This window comes from Polypterus senegalus, chromosome 1 (genome assembly GCF_016835505.1).
Source record: "Polypterus senegalus isolate Bchr_013 chromosome 1, ASM1683550v1, whole genome shotgun sequence".
NCBI classification, from domain to species: domain Eukaryota; kingdom Metazoa; phylum Chordata; class Cladistia; order Polypteriformes; family Polypteridae; genus Polypterus; species Polypterus senegalus.
This window is the reverse complement of record NC_053154.1, coordinates 260,178,931-260,204,129: the sequence shown is the minus strand read 5'-3', so window position 1 is coordinate 260,204,129 and position 25,199 is coordinate 260,178,931. Positions and strand designations below refer to the sequence as shown.

The 25,199-nt window shown below is 38.6% G+C and overlaps 1 protein-coding gene across 1 annotated transcript in view; it reads left to right on the top strand.

Moving 5' to 3' along the window:
* Positions 1 to 25,199, top strand: part of tbata (thymus, brain and testes associated) — a 55,867-nt gene that overhangs the window by 16,321 nt on the left and 14,347 nt on the right. Inside the window, exons 4-5 of the mRNA XM_039772863.1 lie at positions 21,292 to 21,462; positions 24,733 to 24,824. Coding sequence (XP_039628797.1) covers positions 21,292 to 21,462; positions 24,733 to 24,824 — 263 coding nt within the window. The remainder of the gene's footprint in view (positions 1 to 21,291; positions 21,463 to 24,732; positions 24,825 to 25,199) is intronic.

The following is a 25,199-nucleotide window of genomic DNA, read 5'->3' as shown; positions in this document are numbered from 1 at the left end:
AGACAAGGCAGTGAGACAAACAAACAGCTGCTGTACAGCCTTTTAAACGTTTGAAGCGCTGCGCGACATGCAGCAAGACAGCAGCTGATCGAGCAAAGAGGAGGTAATAAACTGTACAGTATTTGTTTCCCATTGAATCACCGTTTAAGAGGGGGTTTTCGGAGGAGCTACCCCGTCTCCTTGATGTGTGTTCAGCCCTTCTCCTCACAATATACATTTGTGACTTGTGGTCTGTCAATACTTCCTGTACTTTGTTTTCTTATCAGCACCAGGATATTTAACTGTTCTACTGAGAGTCTGCATATTTACCTGTGGTCTGTTGTGATATGAGTTTAATCAAATGATGGACAATTCAGTAAAGAATTAACTTAACAGGTTTGTACTTGATGGTCTTTGTAAAAGCAATGAAGGAAATTTAGGGTTTTGTTCACCCAGTTTACTTGAAGGTACAGTACATCAGTAAAAAGAGTGTTTGCATTCCTTGTTGATAAAAGATGCACCTTTGAGCTTTAGTTTAGTTATTAAATAAATATAGCAACTATAGCCATGCACTGTAATAGAGAAAACTAAAGGTATAAAAGCAACAGTGAAAAACGGGAAATGGATCCCGCTTGTGCTCTAACCGAATCCATATACTTTTCAGGTTCAGTCATGAAACCCAATACCAAAAAGGTAAAAAGCCAAGACAGTGTGAAAGAGAGCTTTTTGGAAACTTTGTTGTGCACTACAATTACCACAGAGGTGCTCTGAGATTATGGTAAAGATGGATGCTGAGCAGGCAGTCAGTTTATTGTGGAGACTGCTCTCCTTTGTCCCCATCCTATTTACCTGAGCCTACAGCTCTTCATAAGAACTTCTAAACTACAGATGTATCTGTGTCAAGGCTCAGTGTATACAAACTGCAAGCGCAGGTCTAGGTCCTGTTTATGCACACTCTCCTTGAGTCCGTGTCTTTTCTCCATTTATTGTAAATTCTCACTATACCACATCAGCATGCCTGTTGATTTAATTGGTGACTCTAAATTGGTCTGCTGTGTCTTGTGATGTAAAGGCTCCCAGTCTGTTGTTTGTTTTGCACCTAATGCTGCCAGGGCAGGCACAGTCTGCCCGTGACCCTGAACTAGACAGGAAAATGAATATATTGATGAATGGACTGGCCTGATTTTTTCTTTTATTAATGAATGTGACTGTGCCTGTCTCTATCAAGAAATGGCACCTTGTCCAGGGTTGATTATTCCCACCTTGCACACAGTGCTGTCAGACAGACAGTGACTTCCCACAACCAGTTTAGAAAAAGATGAGGAATGGATAAATGGATAGTGACCTTGTAATAGAAGAATGAATAGGTGAACACTACAGAATATCTATTTATTATTCTGTCATACCCCATACACATTTATTTATTTTGCAGTTTAGTTAAAAGTACTGCTCTGGCAACTCAGTGTAAGCCTATAGGATAACAACATTTGACCAGCATAAACCTCTGAAATTGGAAGTGTGCTTTAACAAAGACAAACATTTCTGTCAATCATACAAAAAATACTGTGCAGAATGACTACTATTAAACAGAAGGTGAGAAAATATAGGCTGAATACCACTTACACAACAAAGGAAAGTGAAGCTTTTTGTTGGCCTGCATTTGCTGCTCATTGAAAATCACTTTGTGAGTGGGCTTATTATGTAAGGAATTGTCTTCAGTGATGGTTGATTGATGGGCAGAGCATCGCCAATTGTTTACCTTGACCCTCTTCCTATGTTAGTTCCACCAGGGAGTGTGGCCGCCTGTGGCTGCTGCCCATCTTTTCATCCAATTCCTTTATCAAAGGTCAGTCCTTGCATTTAAATAATTATTTTCAGGAATTAGACAGTTTGTGTCAATTAACTTTCAGATAGATGAGTGAGAAATTGATTCATACATCCATTTTCTCTGCTTTTTTGTGTTCATAATAACAATGAGTCAGACTCAGTTTTTTATGTCATATAAATGTGGTACACTTACATGCAGTGATGATTTTTCCTGGTGTGTGCCCATCATCTGTTAAGCTCCTTCAGTGACAATCTACTTAGAGTCCTTTGTAGGATCCACCCACCAATGAAGCATCAGAAGCAGATCAGATGCATCAGCCACTCCCGTTAGGAGACACTCACGCCTGGCCAATTCAGAGACACCAATCAAGCCAACTGTCATTTTAAAAACTGTCAGTGAATCCACTTCAGCTGCTTGACGCAGTAGTTTAAGCTCTTCATATGAAGGAGTACTACATGGATTTAGTCTCGATTACTCTTTCTCTTAATTTTCACTAGTCCCCAAAAGTACATGATTGATTATTTAATTGAAAGACGTCTGCTCTGTCAGCTTTATTGACAACTTGGATTAGGACCCCCCATATAGACTTTTCTTTTGAGGATTCAAGCAGTTTAACATCCTTAGCCTGTCAGAACAAGTCATGTTTTTAATCTAGGGATGCTCTTAGTTGCTCTCCTCTGCTTCTGTTGTATTGATTTGTAGTATGGTGACCAGAACTGCGCATAATATTCTAGACATGTTGTCATTGGCACAGTGTAGAATGTGAGCATAATACTTCTTGATTTATAATCAACCGTCAGTCATTTTATAAACTGCTTTCTCCTGAACAGGGTCGCAGTGGGAGCTGGAGCCTATCCCAGTTAGCATAGGGTGCAAGGCAGGAACAAATCCTAGACAGGGAAAACACACACACACACTCACCAAGCAGAAACTGGGGCCAATTTAGTATAGCCAATCCACCAAACTGGCATGGTAATGGACTGTGGGAGGAAACCCATGTAGACACGAAGAGAACATGAAAACTCCACACAGGGAGAACCCAGGACATCTCCTTACTGCGAGGCAGCAGCGCTTCCACTGTGCCACAGTGCCACCCATAATCAATGTTTACCAAATATATATTCTAGCATTTTTTTGGTCTTTTTCCCTTTTAACTTTATTGATTTTATAAATGACAATTGAGACAGATCAATCAAGGATACAGCCAATGCTATACAAAACATACATTTTTATTTCATCTCAAACTCAAAACTCCCACTCAGTTCAGAAAGTTTTGTAGTCGGAAATCCCAGAATGCATTTGTCCCTCTTATATATTAAGACATCACATAGGTTAACAGAGGCCCAGTTTGTTTACTTTGGAACATAAAAAATAAAAAGTTGTCCAATTCTGAAAAAGTGTTGGTCTCTTTGTCATAGAGAAACCTAGATCTTTTAAGATCTTTAAAGACAGATTTCCCATTTGTACAGGGAAGACCATAAGCTTTATTTTCTTCCTAAATTTTTCCCTTTTGGGAACTTTATTTAGTGATTGTACCTGACTTTTAATAACAAAAAAAAAAAAAGTGCCACTTGGAGGCATTTTTGGGACTTGGCGCACATACCGTATGCAAAGTTGCTGCCTGTAAGTGGTTTATTTAGTGACTGCGCATGCAGTTTACTCCATCCTGGGCAGCAGCAGGTACCCCATTTAATATCATAATAGAATTTTTATGACTGAATGTGGTCCCATTACATATTATTCCGAAAAATGCAATCAAGAGGGTCTGCAGTAATTATAAATAAAAAAAAAATGTATGGCAAAAAAAAAGAATGTAGGGTATTCTGAAAATATATGGCCTCCCATGACATACTCTTGATAGCATGATTCACAGTTTGAATTTTGTCCCAGATATGTTTTGGGTAGTCTCGGTCATGATAGATGTTCGTTAAGATGTACATTTTGTAACTAAATCACTTCCTGCAGTCCCACCGTCACGCCCTATTGGCTCGGTGTCTTGAATTCCCTCTCTTTGATCCTCTCTCTCTCTCTTTCTATTTTCCTTCTTCTTGTCTTTTCCACATTTTCTCCCAGTCCAACCCAGCAGAAATTGTTCTTCTTGGGTACCATCACTGACAAACTGGCAGTGGCCTCTCACTGGAAATCATCCGTTTCTTTTTCTGTTTACTTTTAGATATCTTCTTTCCAGAACTTGACTCTTCTCACATAGAGGATTCGTTTAGCGTCTGACCCCAACATCAGAGAATGGCTTTCAGTCATCAAGCTTGTTACCTTTCTTTTACTGTCTGGCTCTGGACTGCTGCCCTTTTGGATTAGACACTTAGGCCCCATTTAGTCATTGTCTCTTTTCTTAGTGATGACCCTCAAAGGACTTGGGAGGCTATCTTTCGTACATACAGTTTCTCTTTATATTTCATTTATTCTCTTCAATAAAAATGCAATCATAAAAAAAAACCTTTGCACAAATCACACCTTCTTTGCACAACTCCTGTCTTATATTTATCAGCCAAGATTCTCTAGCTGCCATTTTAACCCCTTGGGCACATTTCTGAAAAATGAGTAGGATGTATAAATACAACCTCCAAAATCTTTTCCACTGTTTCCTGCATATATATTAAATTTTCGAGATGTTTGTTTTCTATCCTTCGACAGTTAGTGTCATTTATCATTTTTAGTCATTTTTACTGATTCAGGGGTGACCACAAAGGAAATCAACAATAGGATGTCTATGCTCCATCAACCTATTTTATGATTCACTTATTCTTTAAAGCTCTTATCCAGCTAAGAGTCATGCGGAAGTGGAAGTATCTGGTACTAGCCTGGAACAAATCCTGGATGGGCACCAGTTCATTATCATTATTATTGTACAATTTTTTTACAGTTATAGACAGGCAAGTTAAATGACTTTCTCAGGGCCACATAGTGCGGTGAGGTTGAAGCAGAAACTCCAATTTGTTATTCGCAACACCATACTTAGATAGTGACACACATACACCTACTATCGCTCTTACTGGAGCAGTTAGCACAGACCATTAGCCTGATATGCATGTCTGTGGGACAATAATAACAGAAAGCCAAAGGCTATCCAGCCATCATGAGCTACTTGACTGAAATCAGCCGTGAACAGAATGCCAGTCCATCACATACCGTAACATACATTGATGCACAGACTTACACTCATTCATATACTGTATGATCAGTTAGAGCTGCCAGTCAGCATAACACACACATCTTTGGGATGTGACAGGAACCCAGAATGCCAAGAGAGAATGAGAATGTGCCATGACAAGGAAAGAAGTCAAACCCAGATCCTGAGAGGCGTCAGGCAACAGTTCTACTCTGACAGACACATCAAATGTAAAAAACAGCATCTTGATAAAAAAATGTACTGAACTGTAAGGTACTCCAGAAAGAAAGGCACTGTATTTAAAGAAAATGCTTTAGTGCCAGTGAGACAATTTATCTTACTGATAGATATTTCTTTATTAATAACATGTACCACTGCTGCTTGAAATGTGCCTCCTTTATTTATTTCTAAAATGTTCAAAGCATCTACTGAGCAACAGATATATAATAAGGTATTCCTGTGAGGACCTTCTACTTGAGAGCCATTCTCTTCAGAGGCTGGCACCTTTAAAAAAGCCTTCAGAATAAAATCACAAAGCACAATGCTAAGCTCAATTAGGAGAGCTATGGCACGGCCCTTTAATTAAACAGAAAGGTAGGCAAGAGCCTCTAATTACAAACTGGCTGAAATGAAAACCTCTACTTACTCATTGGGTTACCCACAGATCAAATTTGACAACTAACATACTGCATTCTCTTAATCGCACCTGCGAAAAGGCTAATTTGCACAGGTTATTGTGTAATTATCCAAACAGTTATAGTTTCACTGAACTAATCGCTAGAGAAATTAAACAGTCTAGGTTAATTGACTTTTTCCCTGATCCTATTTCCTTTTTTCCCCTCTTTTCCTTCAACCTGTCAATCACAAAGGCTATACGAACAATTGTGCTACTGCAAATATAAAAGATAGATCTCTCCAGCACGGTCAGAAGATTAAATAATTTGTTATTTTCCACTATACTGACAGCAGAAAATGAAGTCTAATAATAACACTTTGTACAACCCGCTAATACATCCTGTTTCCCTCCTAATTATGTGACTTGTCTAGCATGTTAGGAAAATTTGTGTAGATAATCATGTGGCCAGATCGATGTGGACCACACATCTCAATCCCTCTACCAATTTGTTTCATGTGCTTGGCTTTGTCGCGCTTTACAAGAAAGGTCAATTAAGTACTGTGTACGCACCAAGAAGCACGTCTGCACTAGCCACTGGGATTTAGGTAAAATATTAATACGCATGCTTGCTTGTTTTCCTTTTCCTTTGAACCCTTTAACTGTACAAAAAAGGAAAATTGTTTTAAATAGCAACACTAATGTGCTCCAGTTTCAAAGCAGCACATAGATTTATAAGATATATCTATTTTTTGATCCTGTTAATTCACTGCAGGGTTGTGGTAGTTGGAGATTATCGTCAGCCCAACACATTGCACTAACTTCCACTAGGCCAGTTTAGATTCGTCAGTTACATCTGATTTTGATATGATGTCCCCCACGTAGATACAATAAAAATTGAATCCAAGTTGCCAAAACTGCAGCACTACACACTGTTGCATCTCTGTGGCAGTTACATTTAGGACTAATTACCATCAAAGGTGTTACAAGCAGTTGCCTAGAGCAAATCACTTCTAAAGGTCAACACGGATGAAGACAATCTATAAATCCATGTCCCAATCTCTGGTACCATGGGACACAAGTGGATGTGGAGAAAACTGAAGAAAACCAGTGGCATCTCTGCATCAAGTGCAAGTGTGACGCTGCCCACATCTCTCAGCAAATGGCGGTGTTATACAAAAATTAAATAAATAGTAAACTTTTTTATACAAAACCCAGCTTTGTCATTGTAATCAATTTTTTAAATTTTCCATGTTATGCTCCGTTAAGTTTCTTGTCTAGAAAAATCTTGCAGTTTTTAATCAGTATATACCCGTTTTTTTGTAAAATGTTCTTTGTGCTTGAGCTTGCTAGGCTGTTTCCCAGTTGCTTGGACTCTGTTGTGTACTGGACATACCATTGCCCCTGTGTGTCCATATGTAACCTAAACGTTTCAGTTCTGCCTTGTGGCTCGAAAGATGGAGTCCTTTTACGAGACGCACTGATTGTTTTTTTTTCTCTAACACAGTTTTAAAGAGTGTGAACTTGCCAGTCTCATCGCCCATCAATTTACTTATGTACAATACAATTTAGAACTTTGTACAAAAAATTGGAAATGTATCAATATTCATTTGCATTGCTGCGTTTTGGTATTAAGTATTTGACGTTCAGATATTTGATGCTGTATCCCAAAATAATTTGTAGACAGTAGTGTTGCACAGTATACTGGTACTAAAAAAAGTACAACATTTTGAAAACAGCACTATACCATATAGTACTATAGCAGTATTATGCTAATTTCAGTACTAGAAGTTAATGTGTTTTCTTACTGTCACCTCGCTCTCGGGCCAGGAGGCCCTCTGCCGCTTGCACCCCCTTAAAAGCAGTGTTTATATAGGAGCACACTGTGAACTCCTAGAGCCCTCCCCGCGCTCTTTGTTATAATATGTATATAACATGGCTCTTGAAACTCCAGGGGAGGAACCTCCTCCCTGTTATAATACTGTATATGGATATCAAGACACTCGATTTCCCAAGCAAGAAAGCTCAACTAAGAAATTGTGGCAGCACCAGAGTATGGTGTAGCAGTCGAGTTACCTCTGATCCCTGAATAGCATGTGAGAAAGCTAGTATCTGTACCAAATTCAAATTTTAGTACCAATCCAAGACTACTTGATGCATTTTCATTTTGTGTTTTTATGGCATTGTTCAGGGTACATCTGACCATCTGTGCTGCAGGTACCCTAAAACATTTTGAAGGTCTGCATCTCTCCCTCACTGCCTCATGTGACATATCTTCATGACTCCTTCCATGCACCACCAGTAATGAATCCCATGCCTGTACCTGGAGACAGAGGCAGAGGCAACTGTGCTATGAGCTGAACTGATCCTTCCTGAGGTCATCTGTGGCCACATACCAAAGCCACTAGATTTAAGCATAGAAGCAGATCTTGTAAGTACTGCTCTTTAAGTGCTCAGTTGTCTCTGTCTTTCTCACACACATTCACACCATCCACAAAGCTTCTCAGGATGCGTCTACCCCTTCTGGCAGAATCTCTCTTTCTCTCCCAGGTCATGATGGATCTATCAAGTAAAGTGAATCTGAGCTGTTGGATGCAGCATATTGAGAGCAATGCCATAAAGTAGAACATAACATGCTTTGTGGGTATAGCAAATATAAGCAATGCAGAATGATAAAAGACAAAGGAAAAATTCAGAGCAAAAAAGAAAAGGACTGAAAAAAGAGTGGGAGTCAAGTGTGTAGATACTTGGAGCTGAGTCACAACATCTATTAGCTCCAACTATTTCTCTGTTTTCATACCTGCTTACTCCAATTCTGTGTTACTGAGCCTCATCTGCCAGTATCAGACACAAGGAAAAAAATGAGGCCAGATCAAGATGCCAGTCCATCACCGATCGCATTCACAAAGAGCCAAATATCAATACACTAATTAACCTAACAGCACATCATTGGGATGTGGGAGGTCAGCAATGGAGACATGGGGAGAACATATAAAACCTTCACAGAAAATACAGGAGTCCAATTTGGACCCAGTGTTCTGAAGTCATGCGTCACTTTCCAGGTGTGCCAGTGACAGTGTTGTTATAATGACCTTCTAAATGCAGGGCATCTGTTGCTTCTGATGTTGCCAGCGGAAGACTATAGTTATTAGGGAAGTTTAAAGCTAACCATTTTGGAAACGTTTCCTGAAGTTTTGTAAGTCTGTAACAAGTACTCAGTGTTTGTTTCTGCATTTTGTTAAAGTGATCAAACATAATATCTGGCCCTGCATAGTTAGTGTGCTTTAATGAAAGATCTACAGTGGAAGGTATCTAATATTTATATTAAAACCAGTCAGTAATGTTTTTTGTGGCATTACTGCCAGTGGCACTATAGTTAGTTTCCATATTTATAATTCCATGTGGTGTGAATTTGCCAAAATATATGCAAGATGCAATACCACTACTGTGCATAAAAATTTTTAACTTTGAAAGCTTTGGATGGAACAAAAAATGTGTTCTTTTAAAGTCCTAAATGCAAATTCCAAATGTTCTTAACTTGTGAGCAGTGGTTTGATTGTTACTGGTTAAAAAAATAATTAAAAAGGAAAAAAAAAAATGCAGAGCAGTTAAAACAGTTAAAATTCACCCAAATCTAATCACCTGTTAACACTAATTCATGCTCACAAAATTTCATAAGAACCAATTGTTGAGTTACTAGACACAAAACCTTTCCCAAAAACACATCATATCCGATGGATTCAGGAAGTTTTCAGACCCATTCATATTTTTCACGTTTTGTTATGTTACACCCTCACACTAAAATCTTCTTTTTAGAAATAATACCTTCCCACATTAAACTGCACTCAATACCCTGTAATGACAAAGTGAAAACATAAATTTAGACATTTTTCACACTTAATAAAAATATAAAAAATGAAATATCAAATTGACACAGTTGAAAACTTTCTGAATCCATTTCGAAGTGTCTTAAAATATCTTCTAGGAATGGCAAAATGCATTTTTCTATTGAAAACCCAAAGTTGATTTTTTTCACTGAACAACACAACCTTCATAAATACAATCTAGAGAAAATGCAAAATGATAAACTTGTCTAAAATATACTTTAACTGTATGAGTAGAAGCCTCATTTTGTTTGACAAAATCATAAGGTATTGTTGCACTTTTTGACAAGGCATGAGGTCTTGGTTTGTTATTGGAGCTTATTTATTGACACCTGCCCTTTTTTTAATTATGAAATGATTTAAGAGAATCTTTTTATAGAGTCAGCAATAGCAACATGTAGTCATACAATGGTGCATAATTACGATTAGCGCTTACCCGTTAGGTAACACATTTCACAATACTTTTAGTGGGCGGAGTGGTGGCTCTGAGGCTAAGGATCTGCGCTGGTATCCCGAAGGTTTGCGATTTGAATCCTCATCACTGCCAAAAGAGATCCTACTCTACTGGGCCCTTGAGCAAGGCCCTTAACCTCCAATTGCTCCGGGGCGCTGCACAATGGCTGACCCTGCATTCTGACCCCAAGGGGTATGCGAAAACTAACAAATTCCTAATATGAGAAATTGTATAATGCGAAATAAAGAATAAAAAAAATACAACATTAAGACAAAAAGACTTTATTAATCCACTCTAGATTAAAATGTTACCCACCAAATTACACAATTGCGTCTAGCAACACTGCAAGCTGACACAGAAGTCCTCAGTGAACTACTCTGCCTGCCCATGTCTTGCCTTGGTTGCAGTTCCGCTCACCCCATAATCCTGCAAGTACTGTATGTATCTTTGCAGCCAAGAGCGGAATGTTAAGTAGGAGGGGCAATGTCGAGTGGAAGGGGACATTTGCCCATTGGACGTGTAATTACACTATGGTTAAGATTAGGGTTGTGGGAGGGTCAGATGTTAACATCCCTAAGCCCCTCCTATTCAACACTGTAGTCCCTCCCACTTGGCATTGCCCCTCCTACTCGACATTTAGCTCCTGGCTGCAGTGATACCCTTCTCTAATCCTGCACAGAGGGCGCGTTCTACAGGTGTGGTAAATGGAACTTTCCACTGATATAAAGAAAAAAAGAAAGCACTAAATAAGCTGTTGTCCATTGCATGGCTAAGAGTAAAAATGTCTAAATCAGTTCAACAACAACAACAGCAACAAAATCCAACATGGCAGAAAACCAGTGTAATAAAGCTACAACCGCTTAAGATAAAGTAAGTAAATGCGCAAAGTACAGTGAGTGAGCGCCCCAGGCTGAATATGCAGGTATGTGGTTACATTCTGGGACAGTCAGTGTCGATTTTGGTTTCAATTTGATTATTCACAAAAGTAGAATAGATGCAGTTTATTTGATGATTTCAAATTAACTTAATGTCAGTTTAGATAAACAAACAACTCTGCAATCCAAAAAGTATAAAGATTAACCTGCTTAATGTTCATAAAATCACAACAATGATGAGCAGGAAAATTAACCAAAAGAGAACAAATAGTTGTGTCACTTTTCATTATATAATTGGGTATTCTATGACATCTCTACATCTTGTTTATCTGTAAGTGTATTTTATTATGTGGTTATTACTATCTTTGAATATTGAATTGCTTCTTTCTTCACACTTTATTTATTAAGTAAGATATTGTTATTAATTGATCTTGATATTTTGGGTTTACCATGCCTTATACCAGGGGTGCCCACACTTTTTCGGCTTGCAAGATACTTTTAAAATGACCGGTCGAAATGATCTACCTACATTAAAAAAACATAAATATTTATATATATATATATATATACAGAGTATACTTTATACATAAAATTTATGTTGTTGTACCTTGCATAACTGAATAACCTTTATGGCACAATAACAATTCAATACATTTATGGTCACTACAGTATTTGGATTTAATAATCGTCATGTGGGAAAAGGCTGACTCGCATAAATAAGTAGAGCCGAATAATGCAGTCAAGGGGCTTTTCAATTCAGCCGAGTGAAAAATGACGGCTGTCCGATTAACTGCGATTTTAGTTCCCTCTCCTTTCTCTTTCTCAGATCGCTTTTTGGAAGGACGTCAGTTTCGTAGTTTTTATGAACAGTTTGAAACTGCCTTTCCACATTTTCCTTCTTTGGAATAGCAATGATAGATTGACAGATCAGACAAACGCACTTCGATTGTGACATTGTGAGAGAAAAAAATCCTCTTCCAATTCCACACCCAGCCCATACCCTCCCTAAACAAATTTGTTTTCATATCCCTTCTTTAGTCGATATAAATTGGAAGGCTAACTGGATCACTTAGCCGGTGTTTTGCAGTAGCTCGCGCGTTTGATCATGCGTGCGGGATGACCAGTGTGTTAGAAGAAAAGAGATCTCAGACTGGCCGCCCTGTATGTCAATCAAGTTGCAAGTGCCATAGGGTGGATATATGATAGACTAACGTTTAAAAAAATTTTTTTTGGAATGTAACGCGATCTACCGGTCAATCGTGATCAACGCATTGGGCACCCCTGCCTTATACTGTAAATCCCTTTTCTTGTTTTTCTTTGTAATTATATTCGTGGACTCATCTATCTAATTTTTGGTCTTTTTTGTTTAACTTTTGCACTTATCCTAAATTGAACAGACATCCTGTGGGCAGGTTTCGTTTTGACAACGTTATTTAGAACACCAACAAGCAAAATATTTAATTCTTCCAAGAACTGTCTGAGTGAAATGACAAATGACTACTTCTGCTCAGAGCAAATAGGCAGTGCAAATATTTAAGTGTGTGCGAATGATTTTTTTTTTTATTAATTATGTAAACATCCCTTTTCATACACACCTTATCCAAATTCGGGATCTAGAAAAAACAAAATCTAGCAGAGACCAGCCCTAAATGGGAAGTCCTCTCACCACAGTGCCCATTTCATGCAGCTCACCCCCACGCTGGGCAAGTTTAGAGTCAGCAGTCAGTCTGATCGCACGTCTTTGGGTGTCAGAAGAAAACTCTGAGCGATCATGGAAATGCACGCTGACAAAGACTCAGCTTAGATGTGGTCCCTATCTCCTGGTGCTATGAGGACATATCACTGTCCACCGAGTCATTGTGCAGCCCTTTTCATTTTACTATTCTCATCTTTATTAAGATAATTAATCAAGGCTTGAACATAAACATTATATTGAGGAATTACTATCATTTTAGAAGATTAACAACTACTGTACTTTATTGCTTGTCGTGTAAAAAGCAGCTTCACACATTTGCCTACATTTCTTTTTTTAGTAGGGCACATCTGGCAGTTTTCTTATTTTTCCATGCAATTATGAATCATCCCATCATATCCCAGCAGGAGCCTTTTTTATTATACAGATCAGAGGCTTTTTATCCATGAAAGAGGTGCTTTCAGATAAGCCTGCTTTGCAGGATTCTATACAGTAATATCAGTTGACCGAAATATGGAAAGTTGAAAGAACTAAAACTATAATTTGACGCAAAGTTTATGCTGTTCGAATGTTCAGGGTTAGTTCTATACTGAAATACAACTACTGTCACAAGTAAATCACAGAATTTCCTTCTGGGTTTTGCCAACTGGTTTATACAGTATAGCTAATATAATATGATGAGTGTAGGTGGTAGATTAAAATAATTAGCAGCTAGGTATTTTTCTTACAGAGATTATCTTTAAAACCTGCATGTATTTTCTCATATAATATATATAATACATACACGTGAGAGAGTAGACATACTGCTCCATGGACAGTGTGGCTCAGTGGTTCCTGAACATTCTCTATTTTGGGTTTGCATGCACTCCCAGTGTGTGTGTTTTCTTTGGGCAAGTGGATTTCTGCCCCAAACAGAAGATTTGTCTGGTTGGTTACTCTTGGCTTTGTTTGAGTGACGGATGCTGTGTAGGCGATTGTGCCCAGTAATGAGCTGGCATTCTATCCAGGATTGTGGCTAAGTTGTATTCTGCCCTGCAGGAAATGGCTGAACTTAAAAATGAGGTCAGAAATTAAATGGCTGGATGGATAGATAGATCCTTTTTATTTATATGTGCACAAGTGACCAATAATGGTTGATTAATAGAGATACAGGACATACAGTACATTAAGGGTAGTTTTGTATGGTCTTACAATAAATAGGGCTCTCTGGATGTAGTCAAAAGCTTAATTCTGAGAAATACTGAAAAGCAGCACTTACACATTTCAGTTTTTGTGGAAACGGTAAGTGTTCATTTATCTGTCCCTTTGAACATATTTGTTGACTGTATAAAATGGAAGTGTGTTATGCAGCTCGACCACTAATGATATCCCTCGCATTCTCGTTAAGTAAGGAAGGAAGGAAGTAATGAAATTCTAGTGCAGCTAACAGGCAAAAGTGTAGTGGCCTGATTAGTTACTAGGGCTCTTAGAACAGAGGACCCTCAAGACGCTGCTTACTGTTCTGGACAGCGAGTCTCACCTCCCGTATGTAGATTTAATTACACAGAGGAGCACCTTCAGTAACACAAGGAGGACTATGTGGCCATTTCTACCCTCAGACATCAGGCTCTATAATGAGTCACCCCTCGACCGAGGTGGTCTTGTTCCCTGAGTGCTGAATGATACTGAGCTTGTGTAGCAGACATCTTAACAGACTATGACACTATGTGCCAATATATTGTGCCAATAACTGGCATCCTATGCTGTGAAATTGTAACAGATAAGTATGTGCAGTTGTAATCACTTTACACTTAGTAAATACTTGCACTTTATTAATCTACTTGTAGATAATTTCTGTCATATGTGTGTTTTTACTTTGTTAGTGTAGTTCAGATTATCATCATTTTTGTTATATGTATATTTATGTCCTTTTTTGTTCTGGTGCTGTAATCCTACAATTTCGTCTGGGATTAATAAAGTTCCTAGCTACACTCTGAAGGGAGACATTGTCCCTCTGTTGGAGCTCAGTGACTCTAGATTTGTAGAGATGACGGGACACAAGGACAGAGGTGCGAGTGATACAGAGACAGATTTATGGATATTTAGGCAGATTTGATAACAGATGAATGGATGCATCAGTGGCCAGTCCTCTGCATATTTCTGCTTGTGTCAGGACTATAAGCATGCACTTGTGCTCAGCACCCTAAAACATACATAATGCTACAGCTTTCAACTAAGCAGCTTCTTCATGGGAATAAGAGGAACGGCCGCAGTAACAGATGCAGGGCGTGACAACATAATTGTAGCCACAGATCCGATGATGGCAGGAAACAGGCTAGAAGATGGCACCCTTTCTAGCAGTTTATGAGTGGATGGAACTTGTAAAGCATGCATTGATGGTCATTCGATTTCCTGTCAATAGGTGTGGTAATGGTTAATTTCCTCATATTTATTAAGGCAATGATCACCTGGGAGCTACAAATCACTGATCTGTTCGTCTTTATTTCTTTGGAAGAGTTTGTGTATATGAGCTTATTTTTCTTACATTGTTCATTCATCCATTTTTGTGTCATTTACCTTTGCATCAATAAAAAGAAAATTTTCCCCAAAATACCAGGATATCTGTCTTTGAAAAAATCCTTAAGTATTTTTTTAAAGAAACATTTTGACTTAATGACTATTTCAATGTGTTCTAATTTTATCAAATTTTTGGTGAAATTGGTGAGAAGTTATCTTTTCATATTTGTTGCTCTTACATTTTCACAGTTGACAAACATTCCTTTAAAGGGAGTGTTTGATGCCTAAGGGCAGCTAGCTACCATGTAATTCTGTTTGTCCATCCATCCATTTTTTAACCAGCTTATCCAGTTTGGGGTCGCTGGCCCCTGTCACTTTTGTCTGTTTAGTGCCTCACAGGGACATCTGCATGATGTTGTTGTGTCACAAGTTGTATTAAGGAATCCAGTTTCCTCTAACTATTCAAAAGATGTTCTACCAGGATGTTTTTTTTTACTGCTGAGACAAGCTCCAACTATCTTCGAATGTGAACTGGTTTCATATTCATGGTTGTAAATGACTACATGCTCTAGAACCCCGTTATTTGAAAGCAGCCTTTGAAAACAAGGGTGACACAGAAAAAGCCAATAAAATAGAAGAAATCCAACAAAAAAATGTTATTGACAGCAGTTGAACCACTCACTACAACTTGCCTTTTAAGAGACAGTAATCCAAATTGTCAATGTCTGAAAATGACGTCCTGTAGATGGCGTCCTCCTGTATGTATGCATTCTTCCAATCTGCTGTTGAGGTTCCCCATTGATCGCTGCAACATCTCAGCTGGGATACCACGAATTTCGTCTTGAATTCTTTGTTTCAATTCATTCAGTGTCCTTGGCCAAGTCGTGTAGACCCGACTCTTAAGGTAGCCCCACAAGAAAAAATCACAAACGGACAAATCCGGTGATCTTGAGGGCCAGGGAATGTCACCGAATCTTGAGATGACACGGTTACCGAACTATTCTCGCACAGCTGCCATTGATTGCCTTGCAATTGATTACTACATTGCTAAATGGCGAGATTGTTTACGGCTCAAGGTCCCTGTTCTGCAGTGCTGCCAACTGTACATGGCTGTCACTACACATTTCAAAAGTTCCCGTTTTTCTGTGTCACCCTGTATTTATCCAGTCATTATTTGCCCTCGTGTTTCACCCAGTTCAGGTCACAGGGGTGAGTGCCTATCCCAGCAGGCATCAGAACCGGATGTGATGCCAGTGAGCCACAGAGTGGAAAGTAACCAGCAAGTATTATATTGTCTTGATTCACCGTAGTCTGCAATGTATCAGTTGGCTATCTTAGCTCTAAATCTATTTACGCAACTAAATCAAAAAAATGGATGTTTTCAAAATGGGTTCACCTTCATTCAATTGTAGACAGTCCAATAAACACAAGTATGAAAAGAAAAATAACAGCCTTTCGACACAAAAGCAGAGGCTAAAAATTATTGATAGTTATCACAGGGTGAGAGAAGGCATTAGAGAATCTCCTGAGAAGAGCAAAACAAACTTATTTCTGGTCTTTGTGGGTTTACTAAACAAATACTATGCTGCTATTTTATTACCAGTTTTGTAAATGTAGGAAATGCAAATTTGACTCCAGACTTTTGTTTCAAACATAGCATTTTTGAATTTACTTAATCCTAATTTCGTGTCATTTGAGGCCATAGCATATCTTGGCAGCATCAAGTGCAAGCAAGAGCCAAACCTGGACAGTGAGACAGTCTATCACAGGACACATGCTGTGTCTACAAGCCTCTAGTCACACTTCGTCAGGATGTGGTTAAAGAGCTGAAGAAGAAAAGCCCAAACAGACATGAGGAGAATGTGCAGACATTGCAGAGATAGCAATAAGATGTTGGATTTTTTTTTGCTAAACATTTTATTGAATTTATTAAAATCAAATAACATTCCATGCAAGCATTTCAGGTTTTACAAAACTAGGTTTGAAACAAATCAGCCCCTACCCATGAGAAAGAGAGCCAGGCCAACAGAGTAAAACTTTAATAGTAGGATAAATAAATAGAATAAAAAAAGGGAAGAGAATCCACTGTTGGATTTTAACCCAGGAGGCTGAATCCTTGAGGCACTACAGCTACCTTCTGCACTCCTGTGCCTCCTCATTTTAAAATAACATTCTCAAATCTGCCTTAATCTAATTCAGGGTTGTGAAGGCTACGGCCTAGCTGTGCAGCACTGGAGATGGCCCTGGGCAGGATTCCAGTCAAGTACAGGACACATTCATGCACAGACACACACAGGGGCAAATTTACCAAACCTGCATGGGATTGTGGATGTGGAATGAAGCTCCATTTAAAATAATTCCACAATAAAAGTAGGGAAATGGGATTTTACTCTGGGTCAGATACCATTTGTACATGAATGGCCTTTGAAGATTAAAAATAAATGATAAAGTCGTATGGTGGAAGAGATCACACTGAGGTCTCTTTAAATCACAGCCCTCCTGTTGTCCCTTAGAATGTAGAAAACAAGACAAAGTGGAGCAGAATTAGCTTGTTAGCCACATATGTACCTTGGTACTGTAGCTCTTCAAAAATACAATTAAGGTATGTAAAGTAAAGCAGCTGCAGGTTAATTTAGCCCTGGAAGCGGTCACCAATGGCAACATGTGCACACCCAAAATAAAAAGTAGACCCAGGGCATAGGTGAGGAGGAATTACCGAATATAATAACTGCTAGTCCTCCTATGTAATTTTCTCTGATTACTTGCCTCTCTACTAGCGTACTGTAGATGAGGGGCACATTTGATTCAAAGTCATTTTCCTTTGATCATTCATCTTTTTATATTCTAAAGCACAAACTTGTAGGTTTTTTTTTTTTTTTTTTAAAAAGAGAAAAAAGAAAATATTTAAAGAATTACAAAACTAAAAATGGAAAACGAACTGCACTCACACTGACACAAGAACCCATCTGGATTGTCAAATAAATATGGCCGCTTCCACTCTGTGTTTGCACCAAAGAAGAGAAGCAAGCAGTGATCTGCTTTTCATGGGTTGAAGGTGTCCCAGGCACTGAAATCCATACAAGGCTTTCTCCACAATCAAATTGAGATTGTATTTTATCTCCGTGGTCAAAAATGTTCAAACAAGTGTTAAGCACAAAGAAGGAGAGGGACACCTGTCTGCTTCCACGATCGATGACAACATTGAGCAAGTCTATAGGCTGATTCTAATGAACCATTGAGGATTTGGCCCCTAGTACATTTTCAGCCCAAAAAAGCAAATCACTGTTTGCTGTTCTTCTGTGGTGCAAACAAAGATCGGAGTGTCCGAGTTTATTTCTGGAAACTTCTAGAACTTTATAACTGTGTGTGACGATGCGGGTTCTGGCTCCACGCTCCCATTGCTGTTTGGGAACCCTTGAACCCAACACCGTCGATAATGAAACCGAGTGAGCTAGTCAGTGGAGGCAATAACATCTAAGCAAGGGGATGGTTGAAAGTGCAAAGTGCTTTTATTCAAAACAATCAAAAAAAACAAAAAGTGCAGTGCTCCAAGTTCTTCAATAAATAATCCATTAAAAGAAAATGTGGAGGTTAAAACAAACAAATAGAAAAACCAATCTGTTAAAATTCAGAGGTTAAAACATTTTTCAGGAGCAGTCATTAAAATCCACAACAACAAGTTCAGTGCTTCTTTTCTGTTAGCGTCTCACCTGCTTATCCCGTTTGGGCTTAGCAGCAGGCAAGACGCTCTCTGCAGCTGCCCTCCTCTACACACTCACATACGAGACTGGAGACCTCCCGATCCCTGGCTTCGGTCTGGCACTCATCCCAGTCCCCGAGACTTGATGTCCACCAATGGCCAGGACGCACACATTGGGGACTCCACCACCAAGCCTCTCGACTTCCGCTGCCTTTCCGCGGCCTTCTGCGGCTGGTCGCTTTCACCTGGTCACTCCCACTACCTGGTCACTCCCGCTACATGGTCGCTCAGCAGGAGCAACATCAACTCAAACACCTGGGTGTCGGCCTAACACCCAGCTTCATCGCAGCTGCCCACGAGCGCTCGTGTTTCCACATGTACACGGGGAAAACTGTAGAACCAATCAAGGTTATTATGGTTTTGCCTTTTTATATTAGTTTTTATTTCTATATTTTTTCTGACCTTACTTGGAAATTCAGTTTAGTTTTAGTTTTCCTTCATTGTGCATTTTTAGTTTTAGTTTAGTTTTTATTTTACAAAGACATTTCTATTTTATTTTTATATTAGTGTCAGTTTTAGTTTTAGTAATTATAGTATGGTTAAAGAGCTATTATGGAGTTTAGTTTTTGTGTCACAATGAGACAGAACTGTACAATTAACGAGTTTGGATATAATATGAGTTTAATGTTAGTGGAAGCTTACTACACTACACGACAGTTAACTATTTGGTTTTGTTTTTTGTCTGATAAAAACAAGCATAATCAAAAGCAGATACTGAATATGAACAATTTTGCAAAATTTTATAATTTTTAAAATATTTCGTATGTCATTTGTGCTGAACAAATCTGCGCTGACTGTTGCCACTTTTCCTTTTTTTGCTCAGAATGGGCTAATTTGTAATGAAATTTAGGTTAATTTTAAGGTGTGCGGTTTTTTACTCTAAATGTCTACAGCACACAACATATCCTCTCCAATGACAATGTGCTTATAATGAATGCCTTCAATATTGCATTCAAAAATCTCAAATACTGGGTTTTGTTATTTCCTACCAGCCATATTAATCTCAGGCACAAACAATTTATAGACAGAATTTTGCCACCTGCAGGCCTGAAAAGATCAAAACTCAGAAAACAGAATCTACTGTGTTCTCACAGGTGTGATCATGAAAATCACAGGGTCTTAGGAAGAACAAGACTCTTAGGCTTGAATCAGTGTGTAGACCCCACCTCGGACTTGGGGAGGTCTAACACGTCAAGATTCATCAAAATCTTGAGGTTGAATTTTTTTCATGATTATACTTTCTCTATACAGTGAATTACTGTCAACAAAAAGCAGGCACCTGAGAAATAAACTGAAATATTACTCACTTGTGATTTTTCTGTCCATACGGTAAAGTTTTTGTTGACCACCATATTCCAGTTTCAGGCGTCTGGATTACATCTTGATATACAACAAGTGCAAAGAAAGGCAGTACGTAAATCATTTTCTAATCCACACATTTTATGCACATATTCAGCTCACTTTGTCACCGCAGATGCTGTGTGAACAGCCGCCCTCCTTCACCAGCCGCTGTTCATCCATCCATCCATTATCCAACCCACTATATCCTAACTACAGGGTCACTGGATGAATATATCTGGGCAGCTCTTGGTGGATGACTTTCAGTTTTAGAATTAAAAGTTATTAGGGTTAAAAACTAACCGCAAGAATATTCATTCAAAAACGAAAACTAATAATATTTTAGTAAATTATTATTTTATTTCAGTTAGTCTTTCCAGCTACTTTATTAGGTTTGTTTAGTTTTAGTTTTTCATTTCAGTTTTGTTAATTATTTTATTTCAGTTTACGAAAATGTTTTTTTAATAATAGTTTTAGTTTTGATTTTAGTTAACTATAATAACCTTGGAACCAAAATTATCACAAAAGTGTGGATAAGTACTGAATTTCCCTCTCAATTGGAAAAACTCTCATTTGGCGCAATGTGAAAATTTCCAGCAATGGGGTGGCACTCTGTACAGGTTCTGATTTAAGTCAGTGTAAATTTCAGTTCATTAGGACACTGAAAAGGAAAAAGTGGGCTGAAAAAATAGAACGGTGGATGGTGGATGATGGAGTCATGAAAAAGGATGAGCAAATCACTGCTGACCCAATGGAGATGTTAGAAGGGCTTGCTGTATGCCATGTGAGCTTCCCACTTGTGTGATCCGTGTTGGGTCCCTCCACTGCTCTGTACCGTCTTTATTACACTTTTTGTTGTTCAGGCAGCCTGTAACATTAAATACAGTGGCTTCCAATATCTGTGAAAATGAAACACTGGTGACAGTGGCATTATATTAGCTAGTCCCAGTTTGGAAATATTCTTATTTGCCACCAGCGCTTTGCCCTGTCAAAGTATCTGCTTTTTAAGTAATTATTATGTTAAAAAAAAAGTTTGGTCTTAATCAATCAGTGTGCATTAGGAAAACAAAAGTGTTTAAAGAACTGAATACTGATGAAGAGCCGTTTGTATTAGTCATTGGGTTTTGCATTTGTCACTTTATGAATTCCTACCCGAAAGAGAATTAAAAGTAATAAACTCACTGTTTTTTAAGCATTGAACAATTCTAGATACGTTTCATCTCTTTTGTTTTCATTCTTTAAAGGTCTCAATGGGAACCCTGTCTGCATCGTAAATGACGACTGGTATAACTCTTCACCCCTGTCTCCTCACCCTTTAATCAAAAATCAGCTTGCTATGACAGTGTTGGGAGTGCCAGGACTCAAGTTGCCCTACGGAGATGGCTATGGAAATAATAGCCTGCAGCAGGGAACAGGTACGCTATGTTTTGTTGAAAATGTAAACATTTACCTTCTCTGTAAATATTGTATTGGGAAAGAGGTAACACATATCTGTAAATATAAATGACATAAAGCTTATTGTATGGTGTACTGTATATAGAGAAGTTTTAAGAGGTTTACATGGCAGCAATAAACTTGCTGTTCTTAGTTAAACATAGTATACTTGGTTAATGTAGTATCAAGCTGGTATTGTCCTTTAAATTGGATAACAGGTCTGAAGAAAATACATTTTTCCATTTACTAAATCTCACTTACCTTCAAGTATGTGGAGATTTCATTGAGTTAGTGGACCTGAAATTTTCTTTGTAAACATCTTGTGCCCTTGATACTCTCCAACAAGCTCCCAGTACTTGCATCAGATACGGGTGTTCACTGATGAAGATCAAGTGGTGTTTTCTATGCCTTAGCTAAACACACAAAAGTGACTACAACTAGATGGTCACGAATTAACACAATGTCATTGTATGGCCTGTCCAAAAGAAAATTACCAGTAAGTGTCTTCATCAGGGAATACCTAATGTTAGTAAGCAGAACTCTAGTAGCCAGTGGAAATGGAGCACAATGCGGTGCACAGCTGACCACACTTCACTTCACAGATATATACTAAGAACAGATATACCTGTATGCTCTTTTCTTATTAGAATTGTCTTAGGAATCACTTCTGTCTAAAATATTAATGCTTGATTAATTCAACAAAATACAACCATAATAAAGTCACATACATTGTGAAGTATATACATTTGTGTGTAGTGCTTAAAGAGAACATCAGCTCCACAGAGAGTAAAGAGACCATATAAAAATGTTGATGTTGAATAAACCCTATTGTGATCATTTAGAGTTTTCTCCAACAGATAATCTCAATTGGGCATGCAGGAGCCAAGTTAGAAAGGAAGAAAAATATAAGCTTTGGAAATTATTACAGTTCAAATTGCTGAATACCCTTAAAATGCACACTCCACCCTTCACTCATTTCACCTGTGTGCCTTAGACCCCAAAGCAGATGGTTATGATCAGCCAAAAAAAAAAACAAAACAAAGCATGGAGTCCATTAAACCGCAAGTATTTACAGTGCTGTGATTTCAAATGTTAAGATAGGCTAACGTCATGAACTCCAAGATGGATGAACTGAAAGACACACATGATGAAGAATTGTCCAGCCGATAATGGCTTTGTATAGTGAAGAAAATCAAACAGCACATTATACCATATGAGCCCAACAAGACTGATCTCTTTCTCATTGTTACAGGCCACTGGAAAAGTAACACCTCCAAAACAACAAATGCAAACTGGGAATGTCATGGCTAATCACATGCTGTTCCCTGTGGCATGAACTCACTGCACGCCCAACCTACCTGGAAAAGGGGTCTCTCTTTGAACTGCCTTTCCCGAGGTTTCTTCCATTTTTCCCTACAAGGTTTTTATTGGGAGTTTTTCCTTGTCTTCTCAGAGAGTCAAGGCTGGGGGGCTGTCAAAAGGCAGGGCCTGTTAAAGCCCATTGCGGCACTTCCTGTGTGATTTTGGGCTATACAAAAATAAACTGTATTGTATTGTATTGTATGAACGCTGCCATTATTGCGGTATTGGCAGTTGCTGTCACTTTCTGCTGTCCACTATCACACGCCTCAGCATCATTGAGACCAAGCATCAGGCACCTGTTTACTCTTTTCCTATGCAAATCTTTGGCCTAATTCATGAATACTCCTGAGTCTTGTCAAAGTATGAGCTCCGCTTTCTTGCCAGAGTCAAACGCCTGGCCCTGTGCAGCCTTCTCGCCTTGCCTTTGAAGATCAGTCTGCAAGCTGCTCTGCCATCTGAAGAAAGAGTTGGCAAAACAACCGTAATATGTCTACATCAGCCTAAGTCTGAAAACAACTTTCTAAATTCTGGAAAGCAATATTTATATTGAGAGAACAAATTCTGTTTAGGAAAAGCACTTTTTCTCCTCTCAAAAGCAGGCACTTGGTGAACTCTCCAAGTGAGCCTATAGTCAGATGTTCAATGTGTAGCTTTGCCATTGTTATAACTGCACATAAACCCAGAGGGAAATAAATCAGGGAAGACAAAATGTCAAAAAAGCCACTGCAAAAATGATACAAAATTTGCTACCCTCAAAAAGACTGAGTGACTTTACAGGCTTCATATTTAAGGTCAATTTTACATAAAAATAGATATCACTTTTTGTTTATTATGCAGTCTTAAAAAAACAAATATATTTTCATCTCATGCAGAACTCATTCTTACCCTGTGATTTTTGCAGCTGATAAACTCTAAATCCTAAATGATTTTCCTGTTTAAAAATAATAATCATTTTACATTGAAAAAATGCTTTGGTAAGTGTGGTTTTCTTTGAACTATATTAAAAATGTGAGAATACTGTATACATCAACTAAAAAAAAATAAATGTTTCCACAAATGTATTTAAAATTTCCTAATGTAGGGGTGGCACGCTGGCACAGTGGGTAGCGCTACTGCCTTGCAGTTAGGAGACCTGGGTTCGCTTTCTGGGTCCTCCCTGCGTGGAGTTTACATGTTCTCCCCCGAGTCTGCCCGGGTTTCCTCCTGCAGTCCTAAGACATGCAGGTATGGCGCACTGGTGATCCTAAATTGTCCCTAGTGTGTGCTTGGTGTGTGTGTGTTAGCCCTGAGGTGGGCTGGCGCCCTGCCCGGGGTTTGTTTCCTGCCTTGTGCCCTGTGTTGGCTGTTATTGGCTCCAGCAGACCCCCGTGACCCTGTAGTTAGGATATAGCAGGTTGGATAATGGATGGATGGATTTCCTAATGTAATTGTTTCCTCATCAGGTTCATTTTAAGTATTGAATTAAAATAAAATTAGTTTAAGTTTTTTTTTTTATAACTGAAAAACTAAATGATTTAATATTATTCATCAGCTTTAATGTTAGGTGGAGCTGCCTCATGGACCAAGCATCTTGGGTTTGAATGCCATGTCAAGTTGTTTGCTCATTCTTACTGAGTTTGTGTTAGTTTTTCTCTGGGCTCCATTTCTCCTAAAAATTGCACATCCAGTGCGGCCAGCATTGGCTCTGCCCCCTGTGATTCTGAATTGGGCTAGGCAGGTTTGACAATGTTATGTTACCTTTTATGTTCTGAAAAGAATACACGGAGCTCTACTAGTGTGATAGTCTTCTGGTAATGTATTGTCTGTTTTTTTAACAGTTTTGCTCATTGACATATACAGTATGTATATCCATTCTAGGTAGCTTTCATCATCTTGTTTACTTTCTTTAGCTTTGATATCAGAAGCCTGGAGGGAAGAGCTAAGAGAATTAGCAACCAAAGTTTGCACTTCCAGGCCTCAAGCAAAGGAAGACAACAAATTAGTAAGTTATTGTTGCTGGAAGTTTTTGCTCGATTATTGCACTACCAAGTAGGTCCACATAAACATCATTTATTGGGAGCAGCAGCCAGATGACAGGTGAAACAAGTACAGTACATGTCCCTAGGCTTTTCTCATATGGTATGGTGCTGCTTTAGTTTCCATTCTAGTATAACCTCTAAATGTACTATATTTACTCATTCGGACTTTGTTTGTCCTATTTGTTCTGCAAAATCAATAAAAAGTGGAGTAGGATCCAGTAAGGGGAATGTAATAAACATTTTTCCTACCTGAATCAACCTGAAAAACTCAGAGTAATCTGTAGTGTGGGACCCTATTCAGTGCTGATGCAGAGAAGCTTTAGAGTCGCTACTGTGTT